Source organism: Alternaria atra, assembly GCF_907166805.1.
Source record: "Alternaria atra isolate CS162 genome assembly, contig: 25, whole genome shotgun sequence".
NCBI lineage: Eukaryota > Fungi > Ascomycota > Dothideomycetes > Pleosporales > Pleosporaceae > Alternaria > Alternaria atra.
In genome coordinates, this window is record NW_025091323.1 from 5,483,774 (window position 1) to 5,497,529 (window position 13,756).

The 13,756-nt window shown below is 49.0% G+C and overlaps 2 protein-coding genes across 2 annotated transcripts; one reads left to right on the top strand and one right to left on the bottom strand.

Annotated features, from left to right (window-relative positions):
• Nucleotides 1-801: 801 nt before the first annotated feature.
• Nucleotides 802-4,912, top strand: ALTATR162_LOCUS6876 (uncharacterized protein; the record flags this gene model as incomplete). The annotated part of the gene is made up of 4 exons (XM_043314501.1): nt 802-1,149; nt 1,222-2,208; nt 4,289-4,419; nt 4,465-4,912. The coding sequence occupies 4 exons, from the start codon at nt 802-804 to the stop codon at nt 4,910-4,912; spliced, it is 1,914 nt and encodes a 637-aa protein (XP_043170436.1).
• Nucleotides 4,913-5,609: 697 nt separating this feature from the next.
• On the bottom strand, nt 5,610-6,877 carry ALTATR162_LOCUS6877 (uncharacterized protein; the record flags this gene model as incomplete). Its single annotated transcript, XM_043314502.1, has 4 exons — nt 5,610-5,971; nt 6,026-6,274; nt 6,331-6,634; nt 6,689-6,877. The coding sequence occupies 4 exons, from the start codon at nt 6,875-6,877 to the stop codon at nt 5,610-5,612; spliced, it is 1,104 nt and encodes a 367-aa protein (XP_043170437.1).
• Nucleotides 6,878-13,756: the final 6,879 nt, after the last annotated feature.

A 13,756-nucleotide genomic window follows, 5' to 3' on the forward strand; every position in this document is an offset into this window, starting at 1 on the left:
TCTCGAGGTTTCAAGGCCATGTTTGTATTCTCGGCTCATTAAGGCTACCATTACGATACCATCCATCGTGGTAGGCAGTACAATGACGGCTCACGTCAAGGAAGTGCAAGTACGTCCCGTGTGTTCCTTCTCCGCATGCTCAAAGGAAAGCGTCTTCCGAGCTGGCAATATTCAGAAACGAATACATCGCATGCTCTGTTGAAAATATCCAAGTTTATGACGCCCCCAAATGTTAATCAGTTGTGCCTGATTTTACTCTTACACTAAAGCCATGTGCGACGTAAAGCACATTCATACCTGTTCGCACGATCCCTAACGCATTGTACTCTGATATGACTCTCAGGGACATATCAATCCCACTGTCACGATTCAAAATGATGGCCCACAGCTTCGCCATGGCTGTCTCGCAGCATGACACAGAGTGGTGCGGGGAAGGTGGAGAAGATGACTCAACGCACATGTGCGCCAACGACGCGGAAAACAAACCGCGAGCGCCTTCGCCGTCAGCCGAACACTAACTTTTACACACCACGTCGTCGCCAAGCTAACCTCTCCCCCTCATGCAGTGTTACACATGGTTGCAATGCGTTTGCTCATCCGAGATGGGCCGCCACCAGCCTGCATACCTCCGGGATTAGGTCTTGCTGCTTTAGTTAAGAGGTGAGATTACTTAGCCAGCGCTCCTTTCGCCTGCGCAATATCTCTGACACAACTGTAATACGCTTCTTATATCCTTTTTCTGTGTGTATTCTTTGCAATAAGTTCCTTCCGCAGTTGATCCCCTCTCATATCCCGCCCATCATGACACTGCAATACTCAGCAAAGAACCTACCAAAGCAAATCTTCATCAACAATGAGTATGTTGACTCAAAGTCGCCGAAGAAGCTTACTCTCCACAACCCCAAAAACGGGGAGCTACTCGCAGACGACTGCCCTCTGGCAGGCGAACAGGATGTGGATGCTGCGGTCGATGCGGCGGAGAAGGCGTTCCCAGCATGGAAGAAGATGAGCGCGAATCAGCGCAGAGGCATCCTGAACAAGTTCGCAGATCTTATTGAGAAGAACGCAGAGGGTATTGCACAGTTATCGCGAATCTCGCTGGGCGCACCAGCAGCGTTTGGTGCTTTCGAGATTGGGCTTTGCGCCGAGGTATGTATTGCTCTCCACCAGGATTCACACCCGCCTCCAAAGCCTCAAGAGTGAGTGTTAACCACACTACAGGTCTTCAGATACAATGCTGGCTTCATCGACAAGTTCGGTGGCGAGTCATGGCCCCAGGAAGACGGCTTCCTCAAGATTGTTCGTAACGAGCCCCTCGGTGTCACAGCTGGCATCGTCCCCTGGAATGGACCCATCGGCACCATTGGTCTCAAAGCCGCCCCAGCTCTGGCAACAGGAAACTGCTTCATCCTCAAGCCCTCAGAAAAGACACCTTTCTCGTCACTTGCTCTTGGTACGCTCATCAAAGAAGCTGGTTTCCCACCTGGTGTCTTCCAGATCCTCTCCGGGGATGGAAGCACTGGCGCTTTGATCGCAAGCCACATGCGCATCCGCAAAGTCAGCTTCACAGGCTCCATTGCAACCGGCAAGAAGATCCAAGAAATGGCCGCAAAGTCGAACCTCAAACGCGTCACCCTCGAGCTAGGAGGAAAGTCCCCCGCCATAGTCTTCGACGACTGCAACCTTGACAACGCAGTGACATGGACCGCCAACGCCATCACCGCGAACACAGGCCAAGTCTGCTTCGCCGCCAGCCGTGTCTACGTCCAAGAAGGCATCTACGACGCCTTCATCGAAAAGTACAAGACAGCGATGAAAGACAAGACAAAGGAAGTCGGTGACCCAGATGACACATCAACGAATATCGGTCCATTGGTCGACGAAGCCCAATTCAAACGTGTACAAGGCTTCATCGAGCGCGGCCAACAAGGCCAAGGTACCCTCGCCGTTGGCGGCAAACGCATCGGCACATCAGGCTACTACCTCGAGCCCACCGTCTTCACCGACGTCGACCCAACATCCGAAATCCACTGCGAAGAAATCTTCGGCCCCGTCTCCGTCGTCAAGTCTTTCAAGACCGAGGAGGAAATCATGGAGCTTGCCAATAATACGAACTTTGGACTTATGGCCGGTGTGTTTACGCAGGATATCAACAAGGCGTTGCGGGTTGCGAGTGACTTTGACTCGGGTATGGTGGGCGTAAACTGTGTGAGTTTAATGTTTACTATGACGCCCTTTGGGGGCAGCAAGGAGAGTGGGTTGGGGAGGGAGTGTGGGATTCACGCGCTGAGGGCGTTTACTGAACCGAAGACTATTATGATTAATATGAGCTACTGAACGGGGGTAGCTGGGGATTAGGTAGGCATGCTAAGGATATGACGCACGACCAGAAATGAAGCGACCTTTTTGCACTGCGTTATTTTTATAACATTTATCATGTTGTATGCGCATTGTCCAACTTTAGCCGCACTTGAACAGCCGACTGTGTGTCGCCATGTCGTCTCGAGTTGCTCAAAACATCTCCACACTATGGTGCACAAGCACAACAAGAAATCAGTAGATCAGTCATCGTTAATGGTTCGCACTTTGAGATCTCTTAATCTTGTGTTCATCAAGGGGGTAGCTGTTGAGGCTGACTGACAAGAAAGCAAAAGTCGACCCGCTGTACCGTGTCCGTGCGCGCAATGCGCGATTGTGGCACAGTCTCTTCGCTGTCAGCCTTGCGAGTCGCCTCCAGGCTTCTCCTCGCCTCATGCCTCGTATGTCATCAGAGCATGACAGCAGCTATTAGTCTCAGATGCATACTGATCTTTACGCCTAGCTACAACTCGTCGCTTCTACATCATCGTCCCCTTCTCGTCATTACTATACCTTGGGACCTGTTTCTATTTAGATTATGGCTGTCCCATTCGGATTCTCCGCGGGATATTTTATGGCAGCAATTCACCTGGTCCACAAGATCAACACAGCTTTACGCGAAACAGATGGTGCGAGCTCGCAGTACAATCAGTCTATCAGTGAGCTACAAGGCCTTGAGGGATTGCTGCGAAGTGTGCAGAGTGCATATTCTGTAGATGTCGATCCTCAGCAACTCGACAAGTTGCAATTACTCGGACATGAATGCTACATCCCACTCAACAGATTCTTCTCAAAAATGAAAGTTCTGGAACCCAGCCTCGGGAACCTAGGTACCAAAAACGACCGCATTATCGACAGGACCAAAAGGGCTGCACGGAAGGTACAATGGGGTCTTCAAGTGAAAAAAGAGCTATCTGAACTCACGGCTACTCTGGGGCCTCGGATTAATGCTATCAATATGCAACTACTTCTGATCAACTCGTAAGTACCGCAAATTTTGTAAGGACTAAAGTAGAGGGAAATTGACTGTCGCAGTGAACGGCAAGAGAAGGCTGGGTCTTCTCTCGGGGTCCTTATGCGGACGTTGAACGGCCTCAACTATCAGATGAACAACTTTCAGAATCGCCTTGATACGCGACTGGACTCCCTTGCTACAATGGCATTTGTAGACAACGTCATTCGAAGCCTTCGAGATATGCGTTTGGAAGCTGCAAATGGTCGCAATGCACACATAGATGCTGTCCGCAAACAGATCGATATGCACACAGGTCCCTTCAATTCCGAACTTTCGCAGCAAGTATTACATTCAATCGAACTTTTGGACTCCAAGATCCAAGATAATTTCTCCCAGTTAAGAACAAGTACAACCCAGAACACGGCAATCCCGAGCCAAGTGCCAAAATCACACACACCTGTCGATTCTGGATCATTATGTCACGATCGTACCGCAATGCAGAGAGTTGAAGAACAACTAGCCACTCAACATCGGCTACTGTTGCAACTCACGAAGAGGGATCTGAGCCCGCAATCATCGGGTCCATCATCTGAAGAGAACGACTACGGTGTAATAAAAAATGCCCAAGAAACAATCAGGCATTCGATCCAGGCTTTGCTTAGCTTCTTCAGAGCGGGTGTGAATGCTCTGCTCCTGAAGCTTTGGATTGCTCTATCAATTGTTCAGCATATCCTAAGAACCCTGAAAACACTTCCTTTACTCACTTCTGTCCCCATCGCAGACGGCATACTGTTTGAAGATGCTTTAGGTCGCATAGCATATCTTCCATATGTACACTTTCGGCACCATGCTGTATTCATGGCACGCTTGCGGTGCGAATTCCAAAACGTTCCTGGAGAACAGAAGGTACTCCTTGAGCAATTTCGTATTTTTAAGCAGAAACACTTCGACAAGTTACTTACCAAAGAGAACTAGGAGCGTGATGTGGGCCACGGCTCCAAGATAGCCATGTCAGTTCTGCTGAGGAGTCAGAGTTGCGAAGGCGACACTTGTCCTCGATGTGGCACCATCAAAGTTGACATGGATGCGGAAGAACTTTCCCAATGGTATGTTTCGAAAGCTGTGAGTGAGGTTATGCTAACCGCCAGCAGCACAGTCTGTGGATTAAGCTGGGCTTTGCAAAAGTCCAGTCCTCCAGACACGTTATCGGGCGCAGACCGCGTTCGAGAAGCCAAGTTGAACCAGCCGTTGAAGCGAGATATATTTGCGTCGGCTGAAAACGAGTCCATCAGCTCATCGACATCCTCGCCCGATCCTGCCGAAGTTGCGCTACCTTTGATTGAAAACGAGGATACTCAAAGCTTCAAAACAGTTCATATTCAGTCACAGAATGCCAGTGCCGATAAAGAAGAGATTACATCGACCCCTTTATTGCTGGAGCATGCTTTCAATATCCGGAACATTCGACCTTGGCAACATCGCTCCAGCAGAGGCCTGTACACGTCGAGGAAAGGATACAGCCGTGGAGTCGAAATTGCGAAGTCAACTGCATGTTTGATCCGCCATCAAAGAAAGGAAGAAATGCAACGGCTGTGGTAAGACACACAGAGAATGGTTCTGTGTCTCCAAGGAACATGCCAGTAGGGTCTTCCAGGAATGGAAGCACTGGATATCAAAGGAGCCATATATGCAGAATGGCGACGGAGAATGGGTACTCAAACCGTCTTTCCTCGCTCATATGAAAGAAACATAACCTTTGGCAGTGGATGATTGACAAAGCATCGCGCTACAGGCGAACCTGTCAACAATCAAGCTGTATAGATATGCTGAAGATATGAGATATAGCGATCAACGAACTGAGCTTAGTGGGAGCTTGTTGATGTTGTAGAGCTTTGCATAAATTGAGCCTTTTACACTGTGTTCTCTATCTTTTGCTGACCATGTTGTTGCGTATACATGGCTATTATAAGATCGTGACGTAGCCTCATGGAGCTAGACCTAGTCGTGTAGAAAGCTGAGATTCTTTTCGTATCCTCCGTCTCGTGAGACTAGATGTGTTGGTATGAAATCGGTGGGTGTGTGGGGTCCGTCAGCTGACCAGACCAATAACTCAAAGAAGATGATCCGTGTTCACCATCCTAGCACATATAACCAAAAGGCACTGGAACCCAAAATTCCTCGCCATCTCCCATAATTAGATAACTTTACAATATTACTCAGACCCATTGTCCTATGATATATTGCTTACAAGGCTTTTAACCCTACGCAGACACCCATGAGCTGAAAGCATGTCCCGTCAAGCTGACTCAACATCGACTGTGTAGGTCCTGTCGGCATAAATTCTCTTATCGTTCATCGGTGCAGTGCTCTTATCTGACGCGCCGTCGTGTATCTGTTCCCAGGAATCCTTATCGCGCCCATGGTGCACAGCAGACAAGCTGAAGCCAATGTCTGTGGGGTTGCGGTAGCTGTCACGTCCCTTTTGTTGTCGTGGGTGACCGCCTGCAGTGATGGTCGTCGTTCCATAACGCTTGCTATTCGGATCGGAGCTGCCGTCGCGGTCGTGTTGGAAGAAGTGGCGCAGTGCTGGGAGGGAGGATGCAAAACACCCGATACCAGTCTCGACGTTCGAGCAAAGGACGATGTGAGACACCCAGACTGTGCGCTGGTCAATTCGATTGTCTCTCAGATTTAGGGGAACTTGATGCTTACAAGGGAGATTGGTTTGAGACTCAAATTTGTTGACAAACGGGATTCTTATCATGGTGATAATTGACGCCAGTGAGGCGAAGGACAGCAGCCCGAATGCTTGGATTTTTGCTTGTCTCTTCATCTGCGTATTCCACAAGATGATAGCCGGCACGATAACCAGGGCCATGTCGGTCAAAATCGTCGACACTGTCGCAGTGTGCGCAATGATGAGAAATGTCTCCGCAGAAGCACAATGTCCCTGACCAGTCCCTGTAGGTATCAATTAGCCTTGTTCGACCTAAAGGTTGCAAATCGGGCCTACTCACACAAAGCCGACACCGGCTGGCAGTAAGCTAACGTTCCAACAAAGGTAACGAGAAAGGACGCCCACGTGACAGCTAGTAGAACCCAGACAGTGATTCTCATAGGCTTCTTGATCGAGGCAATGCGCCTAATTGTGATGCACACAGAGGATTTGACAGTTGCAAGTGCAACGACGTATACCAATATCCAAATCAGGTAATACTTGATAGCTTCGGACTGCTGCCACAAATTCAGATCCTCATTCATTCTGCCTAGTCCAACGCAACATCCGTATATTGCAAGACCTGTAACAGGAATATATGCGATCTATGAGTTTACGTTAGCGAAGTTCAAGTCAAAGACTCTTAGAGATAGACATACCGTGCCGATAACCATGAACACATCTTCCAGGCCGAGTATGCCCTTTTTGATTCGAATAAAGGTCCGCAACGCTACAGTAACGATAGAAAGGGCGAAGAAGATGGATGAGATGATGATGATAGCGAGCGGCAGACCGTCCGGTGAAATCAGTCTCGCGGACTGATCGACATCGCTCGTGGGCGTCGACATCGTAGGTTCAAGGCCGCTAGGGGTAACAAGGGCTCATACAGGGCATAAGGGCACATCTTGAGGAAGTTGCTGTTACTTTATACGGCTACGCCGATGTTGACCGCACGTATGGAGTGCAGTGGGGGATACATGCAACCGTTCATCCAAATCGCGGGCAAAAACCTGCTGGAAAGGAGAGCTAATCTCAGGCATTTTGCATCCGTACAACGACGCCATTGCAATGGTAGCGAAAAACTAGTGGAGCGATCTCCCGCGCCGACGATCACGAGCCCGCGATCTAGATGATCACTAGTACCATTAGTCATGCTCAAGATGGGATCTGACTCTCCACATCGTATCGTGAGGCCGCAAAGCAGGTGTTCCGAGTAATTGGCCCGGCATTCAAACGCTGGCCCAACTCGCAGGTTTGGCACTACGAAGTTGCTACCTTAGCACTCTGTCTCGCCCCAACGGATATTTGAGATCTAGTTGCGAGAGCGCAAGTCCATTCGCCTGCGTCTGGCACGTTTCTTTTTGGGGCCCTCTGTAACACTCAGGTAGCTGCAACTGTTAATCTAGAAACGGCCCGACCTACTTTAGATTGCGCAACCTGGAATCTTCGTGTTGTCATGGATGGAGAACTACCTGCCTGACCACACTCTGCCACAAGGCATATGCTTCAATTTCATGATAGCAATGTGGAAGGCCTAATCGCAACGTGGAGCAACCTCTGAGGTGGGACTCTAGTACTTAGGGAGATTGCGTGTGAGGTGGCATGCACAGGTATCCATGCGCAATGTGTTCATGAAAAAGGGTTGACGAGGTGCCGTCTGCAGCCACCCGCTAGTTCGAACTTCTGACGCACGCTTCGCGCTCGCGTCATCACCTCGCAACGAAGTATTCGCCTCGCCGTGCACTGCCAACTTCTTACACTGCGCCATCGTCGACTTTCGTTACCCAGTCAACTCAACTCGCATCACAAATCAACATGAACTGCGGCATCCATCACATCATCCTGGTTGTTCTCCCGTCGACTCTGCACTTAGCCAACATATTTTGCGCCGAAACCCTTGGCCTCACGACGCGCGCAATACCCTGTCTGCAACGTGGAACGTTGGCATAGTAAGCCACAGGTAGTTCGGGTAAGCAGATTTACATAGCGGCTGTTAAGCCTTGCAGCTTAGTCGAGTCAGCTGTTCACTATTGTATTCTAGCCCAGCGCGATCCTCGAGCTCACATATGGTCCCTAGTATTCAGAGGTTTTGAGGATACGTGCACGTTATCCCATGCTTGGAAATCAATTACATTGTTGTCTCCGCCAGGGCATTCGAACATTATGAAAATTTCAACGACAAACTGGATTCGGCCAAAGCATCTCGAGAATGTTCAGCTCGCTTCATAATTCGCTCGCAATTTGAGCTTCTTGGTTCTCCGTGGGCTCTTCTCGTTCCCGCGATTGGTTCGTGAGCTAGAACTGGTCTTCATCGCCCTACGGTTTACTCCTGCATCTACAGATCGATTGTCCTTAGTTCCCGTGAGTTCCTCCGGGTCATGTAACAATGCCTTACTTTTTGAGAAGAGTTAGCGTTTGTGTAAGCCCTACATGTGTTTAGCACACGCGTCGGGTTCATGGACGTAGATTGCCAAGCTTGCACCGATCTTTCCAACGATGATTGCGGTGAGCTAACTGTGCTTAGAAATATCTTCAATAGCTGAGCAGCCTCCAGTCCCAAGTTGCTATTGGTCTGCATGGACCAACACAGAAGCAACGCTTGTCGTCACAAGCTGGTGCAAATGCCACGTTCCCTGGGCCAGAAACGTTTCGCAGGAGGTATGATAGCGTCTCTGATGCCTCGTCCAGAGCAAGTCTCGTGTGTTCGTCGCAATACGGTTTCTCTTTCCATATAGATTACCCATGTTGGACCATCCCGGACATGTCATTTGGCAGTCCCATGGACGCGTCGACCAGTGCCACAATCTTGGTCGCCATTTTACAGTCAAATATAAATGCAATTACAATATATCTTCTCCACATACGACCATAGGACACTGAAAATTAGGCTTCCCGTCCGCTCAGCCATATACAAGCAGTGTACCGGCGGATTAGTAGTTAGGTGGGTGACCACTAGCGAATCCCCGCTGTTGTATGTTTTTTGCGACTTTGTCTTTTTGCCCACACAAGTTCCTTCTTTCCAGACTGGGATGCTACGAGCCACTGCGCTTTCATAGGCCAAATTGATGTTCCACACTCAAAAGCCAATCTGACAGATCAAAAACAGCACTATGTCTGCGAATGTACCACAAATGGACTGGTACCCGCCCAACTGGAATTCAGCCGACATCCCACCTCCTCTGCTCATGTGCGGACCACCACCAGAAGCGTGATCATCATCAGGTCCAGAGCCAAACGAGATCTTCAACAAGCTAAAGTGGTCTGTTCTAGATCCTCCATCGGACGTGCAAGTCTTTGGACGGGATGATGGAGAGATGTTGGAATGGCGTCCACTCTTTGATGAGTCCAACAAGTCGCTATTCGATGGAGCGGCAATGGATCCTCCACAATCATGCTTGAATGTATCAATCGAACCATTGCACAGCTGATGGCACTGGCACGACTCGGGAATACAACATCTACGACCAGCGCAGTTGCTAATTGCGAATTCAAGCGGAGAGCCCACTACTGTCAGACAATTCATTCAGGCCGTTCACCGTTATGCACTTCCCCTCCGAAAGCTTCTTCTACGATGTACGGACACAAACGACCCACCGAATCAAGACCGCACACGGTTCTTTTTCGAAATGAAAACAGGAGGCTCCGAAGGACATATACCTGGACAACGAGGGTTAGCGGTCAATGTTGTAGAGGACACTACGGGTGATGGAGAGAAATGTGCATGGGTCTGGGAAGATGTGGAGACTAGAGTCAAGAATTTGTCTGCCTCACAACAAACATATCGTCTAAAACGATAGTTCAGTTCTCTTTCTGTATAAATAGCCTATCCGATTCGGTGTTGACTCAGTCCTTGCAATGAAGTGGTGTTTGTTGTCAAGGTGAACACGACTCTTGTTGTTGACGCATCGCTGAGTTGCCTTATCTTTTGCTTACCGGGTCATGTGTATCAAGGCCAGTCTCTCGCTATATCCATATCTTGCTAGTAGAGGGGTTGGTCACTGTAATCCATAGAAGGTTAGATAAGGTTTACATCAAGGCAGAGAGTTTGCGAACCACCTTGACAGCATCAAACTATGTGGCGACTAGTCTAGTTCAGGCATCGTCGCTTGCGGCGCACTACTGATTGGTTCTAATCGTGCCATTTACCAGGTAGAAATCTCGTACATTGAAGTGGGGAAAGGGTATCATTTTGTTGTTGGTTGGTTCATTTAGCGCCAGGATCCATCGCGCGGCACTTTGCCTGCGGTCAGTTCACCGGTAGCCCCGCTGGGCCAGCTTTAAGGGTCGGCTTCCCCCCAGAGCCACTCTCCTACGTTTCCCTTCGAGAGTGAATGTACAAGTCGAATCAGAGCGACGTTAAAATGCCTGGCGCACCGTTATACTCCAAACTTCCACACCGACGGGATATCCGTTTATTACGTATCGAATCCGGAACAGGCAGAAAAGGTATTGAGATTACTCTCGAAACTTTCAAACTCGACTTGAATACGCAATACACCGCCCTCTCGTATGTCTGGGGTGATGTGACATCGCAACATGAGATTGTCTGCAATGGACATAAAATGCAGATTACATGCAATCTTTGGGGTGTCTTATCACAGCTACGGAAACAGCAATTCGATTGCCTACTGTAGGTGGACGCTATTTGTATCAATCAAAAAGATGAGAGCGAGAAGAGTGTCCAGGTGGCTATGATGAGAGACATTTATAAGCGCGCTGCAAACGTCATATTCTGGCTCGGAGAACAAGAACGCTACGATGACGACGCAGTCAGGCTGATGAAAACCTTTTTCAAACAACATACCTGCCGTTGGGGTCTGGAACGAGACAGAGCCAAAACTTTGAAGGAACTGGGCCTTCCTTCCTTCGATAATGGCTGGTTTGGATGGGCTTCCCTGTTTTCCCGCCCATGGTTTGGACGTGTCTGGATTGTACAAGAGTTTTTGAACGCTAAGAATTCGGTATTTATGTCCGGTGCACTGGAGATTGGGACCGAACTCATGGTTCACTGTGCATTTGCCACAGGGGTATGCACTGCGGTCGGAGAAGCTTTCATGTGTCACAGTAGGAACGCTCATGATGCTAAGAGACTTATCTCGAGGCTTATGGCTTTGAGCATAGATCAATCTAGCCGTTGGATAACAGGGGATGACGGTGTCCGAATCTTCTCTCTATGGTGCAGAAGCCAACAACTTGAAGCCACAGATCCCCGAGACCGGGTCTTCGCACTCTTGTCAACACAAACGGCAGTAGGGATGGGCATGATCGATTATAGCAAGGATGAAGCGACGGTCTATACGGAGATTGCAACGAGGGCTCTTAACATACCAGTTCCTAGGATAAAATTGGTTGGAGAGCCATTTCAAACACCGAAACCACAACGCCAAGGGGATGATTTACACCGAGTCAGCAGATTTTTGGCCTGTAAATTCCGCTCTCCACAGTCATTAAGACTTCCGAGCTGGGTGCCAGACTGGAAGCCTGTCGGATTCAATTTCGTCCCCTTGACACGCTATTATACAGGCACGGCACGTTTCACACACCCATACCAACACGCTGACATTAAGGACAAGGTAGGCTTTCAATTTTGCCTCTTCTAGTTTATATCTAACGATTCAGACATTGTGTATATCAAGAATCACCATAGACGAGCCTAACGTCCTTATAAACTCAACGCCATACATGAATTCAAATTGGCCCACAGCCCTCCAAATTGATGCGGAAGGCCGGAACAATGACAAGGCATGGGCCAAAACCATGTCAAATTGGATGTACATGTGTTATTTCGTAGCTACGACGCATGGTCCAGGTTCGATTAAACACGGCCGCTTTGAAGGATTTCGCTGTGCATTGGCATTTGGGGCACTGCCTGAACAGATGGCTACCCCGGCTACAAACTACATCATAGGATTTTTGACACTATTCAGTGAGTTCGTAAGAATATCGGGTGAAGCGCACAGTTACCCTAGGCTACTGCTGAGTTACAATGATCAAGCCGATCATAGTAAGATCTACGAAAGCAAACGCGGTGAGCTCTCAGCTGGCCGCAGATTCTGTGTTACAAAGCGAGGGTCTTTGGCTTGGGTACCTAGGGATACAAGACTAGATGATCGCATGTGTTCTTGCGGGATGTGCTGTTCCGTTTGTTGTAAGACCTGTTGGTCAACTTCATGAACTGCTGGGAGACTGTTACATGCAAGATATGGTACGCGAGGGAAGTTTTGTCAGTCATCAGAAGCCTTGTTTGTTTGTATTCCGGTAGCCGATAGGAAATATAGGGACAGTTAGTTTGCTGACACGTTTTATTTCCTGCACTTTGTTATGCTCGTACCACTTCTCATGCTGTGTGCGTTGCAAGAGACGAGATACGTTCTGGAGTTGGGTGACTTGAAAGACACAGGACAACTCTTGCGATGAATTCGTAAGAGTTTTTAGAAATGGACGCTGGATCTTAACATACTGGTACCAGGGCTATGCTTTTGCTGATGGGTTTACGTATTGTTGCAAATGAGGTTGATGGGTAGCGAAAGTGTGGCCGTTGCGGTCATTTCCCGGCTTGCCCGCGCTCTTCCACCTCGTGGCTGAGCCGGAAGGTATCTTTTCCACAGCACACTTCGTAGCACGCACACACTGGGAATCGTCATAATAAACAGCCTATCATTTCAAGCGAGTACGATGCAACAATGATTCTACTGTCTCGATATCAGCAACTTATTTCTGGCCTCATTCGCAAAGCCTTGGAAAGCAAGCTGCGCAACCATCGAAGTTTACCGCAACTGCTTCATCCAGTTCCCCGTAAGCCTCAGGGTGCTCTCTGCCATGAGTTCAGCGCATAATACATGATCTATAGGCGACAGCGTCTCGTCGCTCGCCTACGGGGTGTGTGGCTCTTGCCATCGGGGACCAATGTCTTTTACTCCGGATCGATCGAGCACTTGGGTGGTGTGTGTATACCTGATATGGCTGGTCAGTGTGCCGTTGCATTCCTCATCTGACAAGTTACGTACTTCCCAGTTATTGGTCGCCTTGTGGCGGCACTCAGCCTTGTCTGTAAGAGGCTGAAGCCTTGGTTAGTAGTACTTGGCCTGTGGCCTTCGTTATAGCTGGTTGGGATAGGCTGCAACCCTCGGAGCGTTGTCGGGGCTTCATCGGCGCTCCACGGACCCTTAGAAGTTTCTCGAACCTAGCACTACGTGATACATAGACCCAGCACAAGCGTAGTGTAGCTTCTCTATCGAATTCATTACTGTTATACCTTGCACTTATGGTCAACCCATCGCACCCTTACATTGTCTCAAGTGCAACTCACAAGACTGCGCTTCTTCGGTGTGTTTAAACCTCTCGCCGCTAGCCCAGGCCGACAAACAAAGAATCCAGGCTGCTTACCATTATGGGCTACAAATATCTAGCTCTTGACAACACGTCAGGTGCTATTCAATTCCTTGTTCTGCGTCCAGCGAAGCGACTCGATGCCCCGATCTCGGGTGAGCTCCCACATATCTCGCATGAGTCCTACAGATACACAACTGTATCGAACATTTGAAGAGACCCTTCACATACTCACAGAATTCATATATCAGGTCGTGTGTTTGGCGTCGCTGGGAACTTCTTTAACGTCCTTTACTATTCACGTGACTAGGCCGAGCCTATCAATCTCGCCACGTGATCTGTTTCTGGTAGTTTTCGAAATCGTCCAATACCAAAGCGGCAAATTGGACTTCTTGTCT